The 19077-nt window shown below is 37.2% G+C and overlaps 1 protein-coding gene across 1 annotated transcript in view; it reads right to left on the bottom strand.

The window, feature by feature from the left end:
* The window catches only part of LOC103610842 (serine/threonine-protein kinase TNNI3K), a gene marked incomplete at its 5' end in the record, with an annotated part of 33661 nt that extends 15101 nt beyond the window's left edge, over positions 1-18560 (bottom strand). Inside the window, 6 exons of the mRNA XM_008594924.1 lie at positions 1096-1245; positions 1847-1941; positions 7464-7568; positions 7655-7799; positions 13832-13970; positions 18462-18560. Of these exons, the coding sequence (XP_008593146.1) occupies positions 1096-1245; positions 1847-1941; positions 7464-7568; positions 7655-7799; positions 13832-13970; positions 18462-18560 (733 nt within the window). The remainder of the gene's footprint in view (positions 1-1095; positions 1246-1846; positions 1942-7463; positions 7569-7654; positions 7800-13831; positions 13971-18461) is intronic.
* Between the last annotated feature and the right edge of the window lie 517 nt (positions 18561-19077).

The raw sequence follows: 19077 nt of genomic DNA, 5'->3' as shown, positions 1-19077 counted from the left end.
AAGCTGAGAAATCTTACAACTTAGTAATTGTATTTTTCAGTATTGTCTTTTAGGATGTTAACCTTTAAAAAGATAGATATGTTTCTTTACATATTTTAAACATTTTACAAAGGCAGTGCAGTCATCAAAAGTTAAAATAACAATTAAAATGTTTCTTAAAAGCCAGGTATCTTTTACAGTATTGAATTATAATTCTACAATTTTAATGACAATGTGTACTCTTCCACGTTCCTTGAAAATTTCAACTCCTTAGGAGCTTATGTGTACATGCAGAGCTCACTTATGAGGCACAATATATCTTCTGAATGCTCCTAGTTACCTCTCCCTTGAAATAAAGAATCTGTTACCAATAATCTTTATTTCTGAACCATCACTAGTACCACTGCTACCACTCACCCCTAAAATACCAATTTTTGGGTATTTTATGCCAGCCACTGTTCTAAGCAATTTGGACATATTATCTCACTTAATCTTTACAATCTTGTGAAGGATGGTTGTCATCCTCATTATTCAGATGAAGAAACTGGAGCTCAGCAAAATTAAATAACTCACATGGCTTGATTTAAACCCAGGTGTTCTCACACCAGTGCTCAGGCTCTTACCACTTTCAGCTCACGTAATTTTATACTTAAGCAGTAATCATTGGCTCCCTTACATTTTTCCAGCATAGGCATTGTCAGTAGGGTTAGATCTCACAAATATTCCTTCTTTTCCCTTGTATTTTTTCTTTTTTTAAAATGTGAATCCACATCAAAATTCCCCTATATAAGAGATAAAGAAAACTAGCTCTAAGTCCACTCTACTTTTATTACCTATCACAATTTTGTTTCTCTGGTACTAAGAAATGAGATAGTTCATTCCCTTTTCATGGTGCTAATACTGAGAATGACTTTAGCTCATCTGCAGCCCAGAGGTTGCCTACTCTAATGATGGTCTATTGGACTCTTTGATCCAAGTCCACAGAGACTCAAATACAATCTACAGAGAAAATGGGAGTGTACAAGTCATGCAAGCAAAGGAATTATTGATGTATTGACATAATCTATACACACAGTTCAAAGTATCACTGTAGAGACTCAACGATTAAAAATATACCTTTTTCATAAGCCCACATCAAACATGTCTGCTCATCTTTTTCACCACTGGACCTGCTGGGATCACAAGCTACTAGATTCATATCAGCTCCATTATCCAGTAAAAACTGAACTAGGAGAATGTGACCATGGTAGCAAGCAGAGTGCAATCCTGTAATAAAAAAGAATTTAAAGAATGAAAGGAGAGAAGAGGAAAACTGCACTCCGATTTTCCAGACAGTCATCACCACATAATAGTATTGTTTCCAGAATTGTAAAGTAAGGATTGATTTCTTTAATAAACAATTAATTTTATTATTGAGCAAACAAGACAATACTTTAAGCAAAAGAAGTATTCGATTCTGGACAGACTATCTTTTGCTCAGTGCAATTTATAATATTTATACATCTATTGTAATTACCAAACGTTAGCATCTTTACACAAGTAAAAGAACAAAGACCCCAAGCAGGTATTTTTTCTTGAGCACCAAACTAAGGGCAGGGCAGTATGGTCAGTCTGTCACTAGTGCAGGCCACAAAAGGGTGCCTTAACTGTAGATAATTTAACACCGTAATAAAAATGAGCAAAAGCCAGTCTGCTTTTTATTTTCACCACTCACCATCCATTCATAATGATGTCACTTGATAAAATACCCATCTGCCCTGGGGTGGACGACTCTCACACTGTCAGTGCTTCATTCCCCCTTGGTGCACTACTGTTCTTGAGCACTGATAAGCACCTAGAGCTATTGATGTTCTCACCACAGTCTTACCTGTGTGCCCATCCCTTCCTTGGTGGTTGATGTTTATGACATTCTGATCAAGAAGAAATTTAACCAGGTCAATGCTCTTGCCATAGGTACAAGCGCTGCAAAAAAACCAAAGAAAATAAAAAGCCCTTATTATGGGCTGAATTGAGTGTCCTCCTCCCAATTCATATGGTAAAACCCTAACCCCCATAACCTCATAACCTGACTGAATTTAAGGATAGTATCTTTAAAGGGGTAATTAAATTAAAATGGGGTCATTAGAGTGAGCCCTAATCCAATATGATTGATATCCTTATAAAAAAGGGGTCTTAGGACACAGATGACACACAGAGACAACCATGTGAAGACACAGCAAGAAGGCAGGCATCTTCAGGCCTGGGAGAGAGGTCTCAGAAGAAACCAATCCTGCTGACCCCTTGCTTTGGAACTCGTAGCCTGCAGAACTGTGAGAAAATTAATTTCTGTTGTTAAAGCCACCCAGTCTGTGCTATTTTGTTTACGGCAGCCTTAGCCAACTAATAAAACCTTGATTAACCCAGGATATTCTAGATGCTGGTGTGTATGTAAGAGTGTCAAAGAGACCGAGAAGGAAGAAGAAGGGAAGCAGAGATGAGAAGGAGGTGATGAAAGACAAATGAGCACTGTCTATCAAGGGTAAATAAAACTGTGCACATACAATGATAAAATCCTGAAGAGTCTCACATCTGGGCCTTCAAGAAAGAAGTTGTGTGAAATTTTTAGCATTTATCATCAAGTATTTCCTATGATATTAGTTTTTTTCATAAAAGGAGAAAAAGTGTTGCAAGAGTTCCACGCATTGTTAGCTGTAGGACCTAGGAATTATTCTGCGTGACAATCATATGAGGAATCCAGGAGGGTCCTGAGAACATTAGATAAGTCTCGGTCACAATCTGAAATGCTTTCCTGGAAAAACAATCCATAGTTTTTGCAGAGACTTCCTTGACCAGAGGGTAAGGTTTCAAGGCTGTAATTTTACTGAGGGAGCATTGGTTGTGAACTCAAAATCCAGCGCTCTGCCACACATTAGCCATCGGACCTTGAACACATTCTTTAACCTCTTTGAGTTTTAGTTTTACCATGTAAAGAATAATAATAAAGACCTTCTTTATTTGCCAAATTGTTGCTGAAATGTCAAGTAACTTAATGCTTATAGAATCATATTACAAGCTGTAAAGGATTGTGCATTACCAGCTCTTTCTAGATAAGAGGAAGTTTTTGTGGAAAAACTAACATATTTTAGGGCCCCTCAAAACTAAGATTTTTATAGATAAATTTTACAACTAGATTTGTTTAAGTAGTTAATTTACATTCTGATTTCTGCTGCTCACTGGGAAAGTTAAGATGCATAGAGAAAAAGATTTTGTATAAGGTAAATTAAGCCTGGAAATGACTATTGAATTTTATTTTTTGACTAGTTCTTATAAATTTTCTTTTCCTGTGGTTTCCCTCATATCTCTGCTTTTGCTATAGTTCATGAGCTATACTCCACTTTTAAACCTCAGTGAGCTCTGAGGTATGTCATAGGTGACTGGAAGAAGCTGGCATTAGGCACAGCCCCACCTAAGTCATGACTAAAGGAAGGGTATAGGGATTTGGTTCTAGAAGAAGACATAGCTTACTGGGCCTTACTATTTTCTCTTCCTGGGATGGCCTTACCCAAGTAATTTTTCTTTAACAAGATACCATTTATCCTTTATCCAGCACTTTTGTTCCCTGTATGAAATCTTCTTGTAAACCAAAGGTAGAATTCATTGCTTTCTCCTCTGTTTCCTTGTCATTTCATTCTATGGCATTTACTACACTGTGTTATGGTAATGGACATCTCTGTTTACCCTGATACCTCACAATAGAGCTCCTTTAAAGAGGGAAGAGATTCTGCCATTTTAATGTCCCTATCAGCAACAACACAAGGCAGGTTCTTAATAACTCTTTCTTGAATAATTGAGTAAATAAAAAGCCACCTTCTCAGTGCAATGTCTGATATCACTATTAACTATTTGCATTATAACTAGGACACATAACACTAAACGTTTAATAATCCATTGTCTGAATTGATCCATTGTTCCTTTTCAAAGCAACTATTTACAGGAAATGATGAGTTCTGAATATATTTGTATGTATATATATGTGTCTGTGTGTACCTATATATACATATACACACATATGTACATATACATATGTGTACACATACATATAAAAAAATAGGGAGTTCCAGTCAAGATGGCAGAAGAGACGGTCTCCGGTTTCACTCTCTCCCACAAATCAACCAATTTACAACTATAAAAATGTACCATCAGCCAAGCTGGGGCTGCTGGAGCTCAGGGGAAGAGGAGGAGAGGCCTACAGAGTTCATGAAGTCATGAAGGGGGAGAAGCCACAATGAGAGAAAGAAAAAACTGCTTGGAGTGTTTTGGGCCATGGCTGCTTTAATGTTGGAACTGCTGAGCACATGGAGCAGGAGCTGGCAGAAGCTGCAGCTATGCCCTTCAGATGGAGTTACTTGAAGGTGGCAAGGGAGAAGAGGGCCTTGGTGGTCCCCAGGACAGCAAGACCTCTCATAGGGTTCCTGTGGATCCATGCAGGAGTGAGGAGCAGAACAGCTGAAAAAGGGGAGCCATTCAGAGGCTGGTTAGTCAACACAAGGGACCATCCAATGGGAAGTGTTTGGAGCATGGGCGGTAGGGGAGACAGGCCCACCAGGAGAACACTGGGACACAGCAAGGACAGCTGATCCGCCCCCTAGTCAGCATAGGTCCACTCAGAGAGACTGGTCAGGAATGCAGAATTGCATGGGGTGCAGTTTCATGAAAAGACTCAAGCCTGTATCAGAGTTTCTACACAACCCAGGTTCACTGGGTCTCTGGAGAGCCGGAAGTACCTAGAAGGTCAACCGTTAAACCCTGGGCTGCACAAAAAGTCTTCCCTAGAGAAACAGCAGCAAAACATCAATTTAGCTCAATAACACAGCTCAAGTTCTGCTTCCCATAGGAAGTTCCCCCATTTTAGAAGTAAGTAAGCAAAGGACAAAAAATTAGTTCTGGCCCAGGCACACCACCAATGCCTTGGGGCCCACCAGGGGACCTGAGGTATGGAGCCAGAGACAGGACCCCACTCCCACATCCAGGCACACTGCTAGCACCTTCGGGCCTTCCCTGGGGCCTGGGGCATGGTGCCAGGGACCAGAACACCTGCCCACAACCAGCCACACCACCAGCACTTCAGGGCCCTGCCCGGGGGCCCAGAGCATGGTGCTGGGGACTAGACCCCCCCCAACCAGGCACACCACCAGTGCCAAGGAGCATGCCAAAAACATCATCACTTCCATGTGGGTGGCCCACCATAGCCACCACAGTAACCATGGCTGCCACAAAAGTGGCTATATGTCACAACCACCATGCAGTTGGTCTGCCAGCCATGGAGTGTATTGACACAAGGAGAGTCACCAGAAGAGACCAAAGAAAAGAATAGGATGTGTCTCTCCACAAAGCCCATTCCAGAGTGAAAGAAGAAGCATCTGCTATATGATAATATCGGGGGACCTGAACACACCATGCAGCATTGGACAGATCATCTAGGCAACAAATCAAGAGCGTAACCATTACTCTTTCAGAAGAAGAGAAGAGATCTAGGGTTATCAGTGGTGGAAGCGGGGAAGGAGAAGAGGTTAGGGAGAGGCTGGACAAGGGGCATAAAGAATAAGTACAGTTTGCAACAATATACATACTAATAATATTGACTTGATCAACATATGTCAACATTGAATCCCCAAAATATATATAATCAATTATGAATCAATAAAAAATAAATAAAACATGAAAAAAATAGAATGTTTTGAGTGCTTACTATGTGCAAAGTACTATGATTTGTACATAAAAAATTTGTATTCATAACGAATTCTCCATATAAAAGAAATTTCTTTTATAAATATGTGCTTAAAATGAATAGAATAAAAATATTAATCTGTTACTACTAGTAGCCATAGACTTACAGAAAATAAAACAATGGGTACAAACTTTTAACTTACTTCACAAATCTTTCCATATAGACAACTTTCTGGAGATAACAGTCACCCTCTGATTACAGTTGGTTCCAATTTATGTGCACATAGCAGCAAAATGATTTGAAAACTAGCCTGAGGTGTCAGCTAAAACAGGCATGACCTAATGGGGAAAGAGGATACCAGCAACCAAAACATATCAGTTCTGCCAAGTGTCCCCTCCAGGGACAGAGTCTACTGATCCATTTGGACTGAAGGTATGATCTGAAGAGTTCTTGTATCAGTTTTGTTACTACGTAGAAAACAGACAAAATATTTTGGCACTAGAATATGAAAACAGGTAAAAAACACAAGATTTGTAATTAGGCAGGCATTTACTACATTATTTTCTAGCCCTAAGAAACTCTGGCAAGTTACTTAGCTTCCCTAAACCTCAATTTTTTCATCTGTAAAAGAGAGGTAATAAATCCACTGTCACAATGGTAATGAAAATTAAGTGAGATAATGAAAGCAAACCATCTGGCACAGTCACTACTCCGTAAGTGGTAGTTTTCTTCACCTCCCTTTTAGCTGACCTCTTTGGTTAATAAGAAAAATCTGACAATCAAAGTGAAATTTGACAGGTTGATGCCTGATGCAGAGGCACAAGCTTAATTTTACTTTAGTATGAAAAAAGGAATCTCTTCATCTTTATTATTCACCACTGCAATACAAACATTATGTAAACAACAAATTAGTCCCAAATACATTTTTTTTAGAAGTAGAGAACTAGCCAAGAAGTGTGTAATGTAATGTGTAGGTAAATGATCTTATATTTAAAATTTAATAAATTCAAATTACTATGCTTTTACTTTTATAGCAAAATAGTAACTTATTTAAAACTAGGGCTTTACATTTTATAATACATCCTCCTTCCTTTTGGACTTTTTAGGGGGCTATGGTTATAAGTTATTAGCAACCTTTTCTTTTCTTTCTTTTTTTTTTTTTTTGGTTGTAACTCTTCCAATCCCAGCTGCTCCTTCAGGGTGCTTTTCTCTCCTAGAGCACATTGTAAAGGACTTTCATGGATTCCTAGAAAAGAGCTAATGCCTTCTTAGGCATTTTCGTGGCCTCCCTGACTAGGCTTTTATGGGCTGACAGATGGATGTTTTAGATAGGTAGACACATTTGCACATAAGGTTTAAGTGGTAAGGAAAAAAGTGTCACATTTGATGCTGATGAATTCTGGTAATGAGATTCTTGTCGGAGGAGGATCATGGGCACAGCCCCTTTTGGCACCTTTCCACAGAGTGAAAAGAAATAGAAGCAATATGCTTACAGATGTTGATATGCCTGTTGCTTGGCAACATCAGTCCTTGTCTTTGTGGCTGCAGCCAGCAATGCAGCATCTGGCTCTGGCCCCATCTGTTGTACTGACTGCAGCATCTGCCTCCACCTTTTTTCTGTGCTTCTAGCTTGGGATCCTTGCCCTCTGCCCTACCTCTGTTATCTCACTCTGATTGCAACATTTGCCACTATTTGTTCTTGCTTTATGTACACAACTTCAGGTGCTGTAGGGTGTCAGCTAAGTTTAGCAGCTATTGCACTTAAATATCCTTTTACCTGTGAAAAGCTGTTTCACTGAAGATGTTTTCCTTAGTCAGACTTTCTGTTCCTGATATTTGTATGATTTCCTTAGCAACTTCAAATTTGCCATTGTAGCATGCCCTAGATTTGAAGAAAATATTTTGTTAATTGTAAGAAGGCACATGCAGTATACTTGGAGGATCTATGGAACGCTATATAATACTCACAGGTGCAAAGGAGTATCTCCATAGATATTGACAACATGGGGCTGAACTTCCGAATCACTTTGGAGCAGGTACTTTACTATATCGTAGTGTCCAAATCGAGAACAGAAATGGAGTGGGACATGGTCTTCATTGTCCTGAGCATTCACTGTTATCAGCAAGAAAGGAAAATGTATGTTATCCAGAATGCTGTTTCTCAACATTTCTATGTGTAGTATCATGGACACTTCTAAATGCCTGAGAGAGTCCTGGAAATTGCCAATTAATGATAATAATAAAGGAAATTAAGTGTAACCAATTTTAAAAGTTATAATTCTATCCTATTGCCTATTACCATGTTAAACAGGCTTTTTTCTAGCTCCCGTAAATTCTATGGAACATATCTAATCAAATCTACCTTGCAAAATGGAATAGTTCAGGAAACTAATAAGCTTCAAAAAGATACTTGTGGCCTTATTTCCACAAGTATGTCTTTTCAAATTGATTTTTTTTTTCCTCTGAAGAAGGTTGAAAATTACAGATCCTGGCCGGAGCAACATTCCCAGAGATTTTGGTTCAGTAGGTTAGAGTGGAGCCCTGCAATACATATGTTTACAACACTGTTTAGTAGGTTCTGAGGTATGCCCTTAGCTGAGAATTGCCATACTACAGTATTCAAAGCATGATATAATAAAAAGAAAAAGCACTTTAGAGTGAAGTAGACCTCATTAATTGTGTTACTTTAGATAGGTTACCTAAAATTGAATTGCTCACTCAGTAGTGGGCATTTGTCCTTATCTTTGGACCACCCAGCTTCACTGCCTCTTTTGACATTTAGGGAATTCCTTACATTGCAAGTACTGATGAGAAGCCAAGACCACGTTCTATCATAGAAGCTGAAAATGTGCTTTCCAAGATCTCTTTGCAACTAGGGCACAGGATTAGCAGAGGGCAACTCTATGTCCTGGTATAGGCTTGTTATCCTGGGACAATTCTTAATACTGACCCTATCACTCTCAACAGTGCCCTGTTATGGACACCTATCTGTAGAATCCTCTGATTAACACACCATATCAGACTGACTTCAGAGCTGATGACACAGCAGAAAAGGGCCTAATCTATCTTGGCAATGTGGCAGTGGTGGCAATAGTGCCACCCAATTTGGATTGGTAGCAATCCTAGACACTGATTTAATGTCCTGCACTGTTGGTGCCAGAAGCACAGTGTTGATGTGTGCCTAGCAGGGGTGGCAGTGTGTCTTCATAGGACCAGTTTGGGCTGTGATATTGGATGTTATTCCTCACTGTGAGTATTCCAGATCTGGCTTTCTACATTGTTCCATGTAAGATTCTGCGTGCGAGTTGATAGTCTTTGATATACTCCTTTTATGCTTAAATTAGCAAGAGTTAGTTTCCAGCGCTTGAAAGTAAAAAATCTTGACTGATACACTCTCGTTCCTCAGCAAGTATCAAATGATCACTGCACCAGCCACTGTGTTAGGTGGTAGAGATACTGATGTCTTATCACTAACACTGGATATAATAACACCTTTGCTGCAGGAATCCTGAAAGGATTAAAGGATATCGTGATTGGAAAGCATGATGATGCCTGGCACATATTAGATCCTTACTAAAAGTTACTCTACCTTTTCACGAATTTCCCTCTTAGAAATTTGCTAAGTGCTAAGACCAATAATCTATAAATGCATGGAGTTCATATTCTCAAATAACTATAATAGTTAATAACTACAAGCCTGAAGTAATAATAACTGAATACCGAACGGCTCAATTCTGGATCTGGCTTTAACTCAATTTTTACAACTAAAATAATTGGGTCAACTGCTCTGAAGCCATTTGTTTTATTATTTGATTAATTTGTCCATCTGCGCAGGGTGCTTTATTCAAAATAGAAAATAATAGCCCTTAACAATAGCTATTCACTCTGGTTCAAGAAATTATCTGTAGAAGTGAAAGAACTGAAGAAAAGAAAACATTTTTAAAAAATGATGGAGAATAGAAAGGGATTACTACTGTTATAATCATCACTGAAAAATTAATGAACACTGATTTAGCTATTATATTTGTATACAACCATTTTCATTTTATTGTTGAAAGATCTTTAATAAAGTCACTTGGCTTCTCCTCCCAATGTTGTTATTGAAAAATAAATCTTTAAATCTTATTTTATTAATGAGTAGCTCAGAAAGACACCTTTTCTTCAAAAGAATGTTCCTGGTTCTTTTGATTGTCTTCCTTTCTTATGAAACTTTTCCTTTGTTCACATTCTGTTCGAAGCCAGAGAAAGTTAATAACATGAATCAATGCTTGAGAACAATTGGGAGCCCAGGGCATATGGAGGGTCACATAAGGGTTTTTGAGGTACAGAAGGGACATTGTAAAGCAGACTGCAGTGCAATCTTCCATTAATACATAATTTGACTTTGGCTATCCCCAGCCCCACTTGACATTATCCTTCTCCAATGGAATCAATAAACTTCAAGCTAGGTCATCTACTTGGTGAATTACCTGCAGTGGCCTAGACATTCTTCCCATCAAAGAAGATGTAAATACCAACTGAAGGGACAAGCTAGGAGAAATATGGTATCAGACACAGAGTTTATGTGTATACACCTGTGTCTTTGCTTCAGTCATTGTGATCTACTTAGTTTTGTCTTGGATCAATTTGTAAAGGCAAAAAAATTATATATATTATGATGTCTTATCTCAGGAAAATTGAATGTATGATATTCTATTTGCTTTAACTTAACATCTTCTTGAGAGATTTAAATACAGGAGAATTTTAAACAAAGGAATACATATAAATAATTATTAGGAAAATATTTAGTGCCTAATCCTTTACTTTGAAGAGAGTGGATATTAAGTAATGCCTTTGAAACAAACATTGGGTGAAGGGGTGGGTGGATGGATGCTGCTGCTTCCTTATTTCTGCTTATTGGCCTGGAAGATGAAATTTCCAGTTAATCCAGAAATGTCAACATATCCCAGAGGCTCTTTCAAATAACTCCCAATGCATCTTAAATAAACTTTCAATAGCAAGTCAGTGTAATAATGCCAACAAAATATATTTAAAAAATAAAACAGTTCCTCTTACTGGGCGTGCTCTAGGAATTTTTTGTGGTTTTCCGTAATATCCAGTTTCATGTTAAAAAATTGTATTATTTAAAAGAACTATAGCACTTAACATTTGGATGACAAAAATTAATAAAATCTGAATTAAAATTTTTCCATTTTCAACGTTATCAAAACCATAAATTTTGAGGACTGTATCACTATGTTTTCTTATCAGTCCAGCAATATTTTGACCTTTCCAATCGCATTCAATAGGCATTACATTTCTCCTCTTTCATTGCCCTAAGAGATACAGAGGAGACCAGAGACTTAAACATATCTGACTGAATAGGTCAGCTTCCCAAACATGCTGAACTGAAGAGACTGCTTTCAGAATTACAAGTTAGCTAATTTTGTAACCTGAATTTTTCATTTGTGACATTCTGTTACCATGGGAACATACTGTAAATACCAAATTTCAAATTGTACTCCTTTGAGGTCATTCATTTAATCTTCCTCTTATGTCCATTTACCACTGGCAAGGTCTATATCTAAAATAAATCATCTGGAGGCTTACCTACATTTTGAAATAAGTGAACTAACTAATTATCTACACAGTGTTTACTGGCACAGCAGATGTGATTTATTTTTTGCAATTGGATAAGTGCAAAAGGGACTTAAATATCAAGCATGTAGTAGAAGGAAATAAAAATACTTAAAAATCTGAGTCATGCTGTCTCTTGATTTTTTTAAATGATTGAGTAGGAGGCATGTAGTACTTGTGAGTGTCAGAAAGAAAATGTTAAAAATTTTATCACATGATGCTAATACAGTAAGGAGAATGTGAGTGCAATACACATTTCAATGACTTTTGCAGGAGTCTTTTGATCCTAGAAACATGCTGATCATAAATGACACTCATTTTGACACTACCAAGAGTTGGAGTTGTGCAGAGGAATAAAAAGCTAAGGTTGGCTGGATAATAAAAGGAAATGGTGATGCAGCTCCCGACCTCTTGGAAGAGCGAAGCAGTTTCAAAAACACAATTATGTGTTCAGTGGTTCACACAGGTGTACCTCTGCCTATTCTAAACTAACAGAATGAAAGAGATTGCTTAAAAGAGGTGCACAGAACAATATTCCTTACGTCTTGACAACACAGGTTGTTTATAATAATACTGTAGGTAGATGCCTGAATTATTGCACACTAGCTTATAGAAAACAATGTGAACTATGTTTTTCAAATTTTACAAAATAAAGTGCCTCCTGTTTCCAACATGAAAACTGGAAATTGCCCTTGCTTCTTGCCACAATTGTCTGTAGAAGCCTTTGTGTTTTCCTTATGAGGAGATGAAAACATTGATTAGCTTTATTAACTAAATGTTAATCTGAATTTTAGACCAAGGAACTAGCAGTTCTAGAGTTTTGACAACCATGTCCTTTTGGAAATGTGTACTGTTCCTGCTGCAAAAAGGCCAGCAGCTCTTAGAGATGGGCTTTTAATTAGATCTCTTGGGGTCAACGGAAAAATGTTGGATATGCCTGAGAGAATTTAATGGCAAGACGTAACTCTGAGTGAGTTTGTGTAAAAAAATAAAGTTTGTGAGGAAGAGTGAAAAAAAGATATTTTTTCAATATTCTACCTTTAATCAACTTTCCAAACTTTATTTTATAATTAAAACAAATAAAAAGTTGAGGGAAGTTCTGTCCTATTAACCGAATTTAAAGTCATTCCATGTATTCTAAAGCTTTTTTCCAGCCTAATTACACTCAAATTCTATCTCTATTAAAAATCATGGTAGTATAATATCAATTATTGGGGATGCTGTGGGAAGCAACTGGAACTCTCATATATTGCTGTTGGATTGAAACATAGTACACTTTGGAAAGCTATCTGAAAATTTCCTAAAAAGCTAAACATATGCATACTCTTTGATCCACCAATTTCATTCCTATATGTATACTCTAGAAAGATGAATGCATATGTCCGCAAAAAGACTTGAATAAGAATGTAACTGACAGCCATATTCATAACAGAGAACGATGGAGTTTGGATGTGTTGTCCCTTCCAAAACTCATGTGGAAATTTGATCCCCAATGTGGCAGTGTTGGAAACTGATTAAGTCATGGAGGTGGATCTCTCACGAATGGATTAATGCTCTCCCTGGGGGAGGGGGGATTAATGCGTGAGTTCTTGCTCTATTAGTTCCCACGAGAGCTGGTTGTTTAAAAGACCTTGGCACCTCCCCTCTCTCTCTCTTGCCTCCTCTCACCATGTGATCTGCTTGTATCTGCCGGCTGCCTGATGCTTCCTGCCATGAGTAGAAGCAGCCTGAGGCCCATGACAGATGCAGCTCCCCCAGAATTGTAAGCCAAAGAAACTTCTGTTCTTTATAAATTACGCAGTCTCAGGTATTTCTGTTATAGCAACACAAATAGACTGATACAGTGAAACACTAGAAATATTAAAATATCCACTAAAGGAGAATGGGTATGCAAATTGTAGTATATTCATGCTATCATCAATAACATGAAAGAGAAAACTATGATTCATACAACCATATAAATGAATCTGAAAATCATCTTGTTAAACAAAAGAAGCCAGTCACAAACTTATATCAACTTCAATAACAGATGAAACTAATCTATGCAATAGAAGACAGAATATTGATTAACTTTGATAGTGAAGGCTATTTACTGAAATGAGGGCAAAGGGAACATTCCAGAGTGATAAAATATTTCATATCTTGATCCGGGTAGTTTTTATGTGGATGTATGAATAAGTAAATATTCATTAGGCTGCACACTTAATATTTGATAGTTTGTTATGTGTAAATTATACCTCAATTAAAAAAGAAAAGATTAGTGAATAACTACAAGTAGGACTAATTTATCTAGGAAACTCCTTACTCCATTGGGGCACCTAATATGTTAGGAATTGAGCTAAAACCTGTAAAAAAGATTTATATGTAGGTTTAATAGATATATTAAAAATAATAAATTAAGACATGGAACAAATTAGTACTTGACTACAGGATTAATCAACTTTAAGATTATTCTCCAGTAAGTAAGAGCAGAACAACTAAAAAGTAAATGACAATGATAGCAAAGGTCTTCTAAACAAATAATCTTACCATCTGCTTTGCTGCCTTCCTCCATCAGAAGTTTTGCAATATTAAAGAATCCTTTTGCAGATGCTAGGTGGAGGGGCCTGTCTCCAACTTCACCACTTACATTTACATCAGCGCCAAACTTCAAAAGGAGACGGGTTACCTAGAGGATCCATTCGTTTGAAATTAGTAACAAAAGTCAAATAATAATGTAAAGCTTTCAGCAATATGGAAGAACACATATCATTAATGCATTCTCTTAGGTTATTTTCACCTGAAAATAACAGAAAATCCTAACTCAACTGGCCTAAACAATAAGGAATTTATTATAATATCACCCAATAAGAAGTCCAAAACTGGAGCAATTCCAGAGTTGATTAATACAGCAGCATAATAACTTGTCAGAATTCAAGTTCCTTCTAACATTCTTTTCTAACATGCTTAGCAAGTGGGATGAAAACCCTCATGGTAGCAAGAAAGCTGCAGCAGCTCCAGGCATTACAAACCAGAGTCCACAGAGCAGAGTAAGGAAATACCTCTACTTTTTGGAACAAGGGATCAGCCCCTTTTTTATAAATTTAGAAATTCTTTCCTGAAAACTATCCAGAAACCATCCTCCCATATTTTCTTGTCCTGGACTATGTCATTTGCAACCATCTCTACTAATTCCTGGACAAGGGGAAAGATTTATTGTGAGGGGCTATAACTAATCAAAATCTAAGTTCAAATCTAGAATCTGATTTATATTAGCTCTGTGACCCTGAGAGAATGAGTCAACTTATCTAAACCTAAGTTTCTTCATATGTACAAAGAGAATAATAGTTAAGATTTAACTCATGGGTTGTTGTGAGTATCAAATGAGATAATTTGTTCAATATGAATAGCACCATGATTAACGTATAGTATATGTTCTGTAAATGTTATTTTTTATTTTTATTGGTGAACTGAGACAATGTTATTTACCATTACTTTTCAGAATTATTGTGAGAACTAGATGAGATACGAGTGAGCTTTGAAAAAGTAAAAAAAAATCTCTTCACAATTTTTGGCTTTGAAAACCTACTTTTGACATTTCCTGTCTTTAGTATCACCTCTCTTGTCAATTCCATAACATAGATCTTCATTGTACATAAATAATCCTCTCTAAAGTTACCCATGGTCTTCTCTGAACAATCTTTTCTGAAGTCTCCTCTGGCCAGAGCCAGCATTAGTTTATTTGATTCTTGATTTTCATGGCAGCTCCATGCACAGATCACTGCTGGTCAACTTGCTACTGGAGTTCTGGGTCCTTTTCTGGATGTGGGAGTAAGTGGGAGATAGTGACCATAACCCTGGCATCGCCCTCAATTAGCTGAGATACGACATCCAAAGGGTCAGAGAGGGAAGAAGTGACGAAGTGCTGAGGAGTTTTCTGGGAGATGTTTCAGGTAACTGATGGGATTCTTTTGAGTCATTTACATGTATATTTAGGAACTTTCCAAATAATTCCTCTAAACCTGACATAGCTTCCACTGAGAATTTCAAAAGCCATCTCAGTGATCCTAAAAGTTAAGTTAGGATTCACCGAAGTCATTAAAATAACACTTAAGGGAGGATCCCTGAACTGTCCTGACCACTGAGCTGTCAGCACAAAAGTGAATTCAAGCTCTAAAACTATGCAGCAGCAATAAGCATGCCTTGCGTAGAAACCTATTTAGAATATTGCAGATGTTTTATAAATATTCTAGGCAAAATATTAGTTTGGTGGGATGTGGGGAAATGGATTTCCTATTGAGCTAAAACTATGCAGCAGCAATAAGCATGCCTTGCGTAGAAACCTATTTAGAATATTGCAGATTTTTATAAATATTCTAGGCAAAATATTAGTTTGGTGGGATGTGGGGAAATGGATTTCCTATTGAATGTAGGTGGTAAGAGCAAGCGTCTTGGAATCAGGCTTCTACTTATTATCTACATCACTTTGAACAAATTATTTAATCTTTTGATATTTCAGTTTCTTGATCGTTAAGATGGGAATAAAAATAGCTTTACCTCGTAGAGCTGTTGTGAGGATTAAATAAGTTATTACATGTAAAGCACTTAGAAAAGTGGCTGGCACTCGATAACTGTTAGTAAAAGTGGTTGCACCAATGTGGAGCATGTGTATTTTATCCCTTTGTTGTCTGATGTGCAGATCAAGACTTAAATCATGAGAAATCGGAACAGCAGAAGTTTAGTCTCAAGAACCCTGCACTCCTATGCAGATATTTTCACTTACACAGACTCTGTAAATTCTGATTATGTGACTTTATGATGGACAGATTTAAACTATCTCTCAAATCGATTGTCCATTAAGCACTATTATTTCATACTTAGGAAATATTGCTCTTGGTACAAAACATCTACTCTTGCACTTAAAAATAAGTAAATAAACAAATGGCAAGGAACACGGCACATTAGGCACATTTATATATCAAACGTACCATTCTCTTTGTCAGCATATTTTAGCAAATGACAATAGCCTCCATAAATTCCTTATGTGCTGTCTTCATACACAGAAAGTGGGTCCCTTATCATAAAAGGGCCATCCACGTTTTAGCATAATTTTATAAAACTGTGACTACATTTTCAGGGAAAGTAAACAAATTTGGCTCTCCAACCAACATGCATAGAAGCTCTTTATGTTTCTTTTAGGTGAGGAGGTTAATCACCAAAGAGGATGATTCTACAAATAAAATGTGCTTTTATATATTCTGTGTGTGCCTGAAGTCAGAAAAGTACAGAATTTTTCCATCACTTGGGCTTTTGGACCCTGTACTTTTAAAAGCATTTTCAGTGCCCAGTTCTCCCGTGCACTCCAGTGCACTCTGAGCAAGCACATCAATGAAATGAGCAATCTTTCCTAGCTATAGGTCACGCTTCGCAGTCTGAGAGTGTCTAAGCATATGACAGCTAACAGAGAAATAAAGGCACAATGACCAGAACGCACAGAGACACAAGTAAGTTTGATTTTCATCTTGGTACCCTCAAGCGGGGCAGTAACACGACCCTTAGGCAGTTAAAAAGGTGTAATTCTACTCCATGATTGCAAGAGCCTAGGGAGATAAAATGAGAAAGGGTGAAAATGGGGTGTCTAAAGAACAGTTATGTTTGGTTATCCAATTACATTTATATGTCTGTTTTATTTGGTTCTCTTTAGTTCCTGGAGAATAGGTGAAGAGCAGTGTTTAAAAGTGGCACATGAAAGTTTTGTCTTTCGAAATATTACGCTTAAAAATCATCAATGGACTTTGGAGTTAGAACACATTGCCTTGCATTCTGGTTTCACCACGTAGGCAAATTGCCTGGACTTTATGATTTGTCTGACTGATTGAAAAGGAATAAGAAGAGGTGTTTTGGTACAACAGAACGAATATGGGCTTTGGGATCAGACACCTGAGTACACATTTTGGCTTTTCTACTTATTAGCTGAATGACTCTGGCTTGATACCTGACCTGATAGAGCTTCATGAGTACCTTTGATAAGAAGGGGCGAATAACAGTTAATATTAGAGTTGTGGTAAAATTAGAAAAAAAACAAAACAAAGATTTTAGCATAGTGCCTGTTTCACTGTAAGAGCTCACTCACCTGGTAGCTCTTATTGAGTTCATAAAGTCATTGTGAAAGTCAAATAAAATTATTTATTGAACAAATGTACATTAAAAATTTTGAAGCATTCTGTGTGTATTATTATTTTATTATAGAATATCAAATTTTATAAATATGTACCTGTTACACAATTATATAAGAAATTATATAAATAAAGCACATTTAGTGATTGTTTTTTAGTTATCTAGGTTATTCCATGTACTAGTTTCCCATTGCAACTGTAGCAAATTACCACAGACATATTGATGTAAAATAACACAAATTTATTCTCCTACAATTCTTAAGGTAAGTAGTCTAAAATTGAGGTGTTGGCAGGGTTGTGGCCTCCTGGAAGCTTCCATTTCCTTGCTTTTTCAGCTTCTGTAGGCTGCCTGCATAACTTAGCTTGTGGCCCATATCTTGCATCATTTTAACCTCTTATTAATTCACAGAGATTAGAATGTGAACATATTTCAGGAGACATTTTTCAGCTTACCACATCCCATGACAGTAGAAAAGAGAAAACAAAGTTTCTGAAAGACATTTTTTTCCAGAGAACCATTGGAAGGACCTTTATGATTTGTTTTATTGTTATTTTCATTAGTATCATCACAGTGACATTTACTGAGCATTTTCCACATACTTAATTTATATCTCATTATAAAGGCAACCCTATAAGGTAGGTACCATTAATATTTTTCCCTTTTCATAGATAAAAAAAATAAAAAACAGAGGGATTATATAAGTTACACATGGTCATAAAGCTAGAAAATTTTTCACATCCAGGCTGACTGATTCCTGTGACTTCTCACTTACTAGTGTATTCTTCTACCTCCATTCTGTACTGAGATAGTCAGTAAAAATGAATGACATGGGAGCTATAATGTTTATACCAATCTACAAGCTCCTTAAATGTGGAGCTGATGATAATATAGCAAGAATAATTAAAGGATATCTCAAGTATGCTTTCTGTGAAGATAGGACACAACAACAATTTGCAAACTTAAGTGGTCCCCTAGCGTTTGGGAATCTTACTGTCTGACTCACCTGTTCATGTCCATAGTATGCTGCTATGTGCAATGGAGTGAAAAAAACTGCATCTTGAACATTGACATTAGCTCCCTGTTGCAGAAGTACATCAGCAGCCTGGACAAGAGAGAGATCTTGGTTAGAACTTTATTGGGGGCATCAGTCCATCAAAATTCAGTTTACAACCACCATGCCAAACTCTTTATCAGGGGTTCCCATACTGAAACACAACTTTCTTCCATTTCCCTTATCCAAAACCTCCAATGCCTTGCTTTAGCTTAGAAAATTATGACCAAACCTCTTAGTATGAAATTCAGGGTCCCCTCAATCTGACAGTACACTTTTAAATGTATATTTCCTATTGCTCCCTTTCATAAACCCAAATGTATAGTCAAACTACATCCAGGTTTCTGCTCCTTTGAGGCTTTGTTCACACTATTTCCCCAGTCAGAAATTCCCTTCTGCCTAATCCACAGATGTTTAAATCCCACTAAAATTCCATCTTCTTTTTTTAATTATTATTTTTATTTTGTCAATATACAATGTAGTTGATTATTATGTCCCATCACCGAAACCTCCCTCCCTCCTCCCTATCCCCCCTCCCACCCAAGTGTGTCCCCTCCATTTGCTTGTT

Source organism: Galeopterus variegatus, unplaced genomic scaffold (genome assembly GCF_000696425.1).
Source record: "Galeopterus variegatus unplaced genomic scaffold, G_variegatus-3.0.2 Scaffold11882, whole genome shotgun sequence".
Lineage (NCBI taxonomy): Eukaryota > Metazoa > Chordata > Mammalia > Dermoptera > Cynocephalidae > Galeopterus > Galeopterus variegatus.
This window is presented reverse-complemented; position numbering and strand designations above follow the sequence as displayed.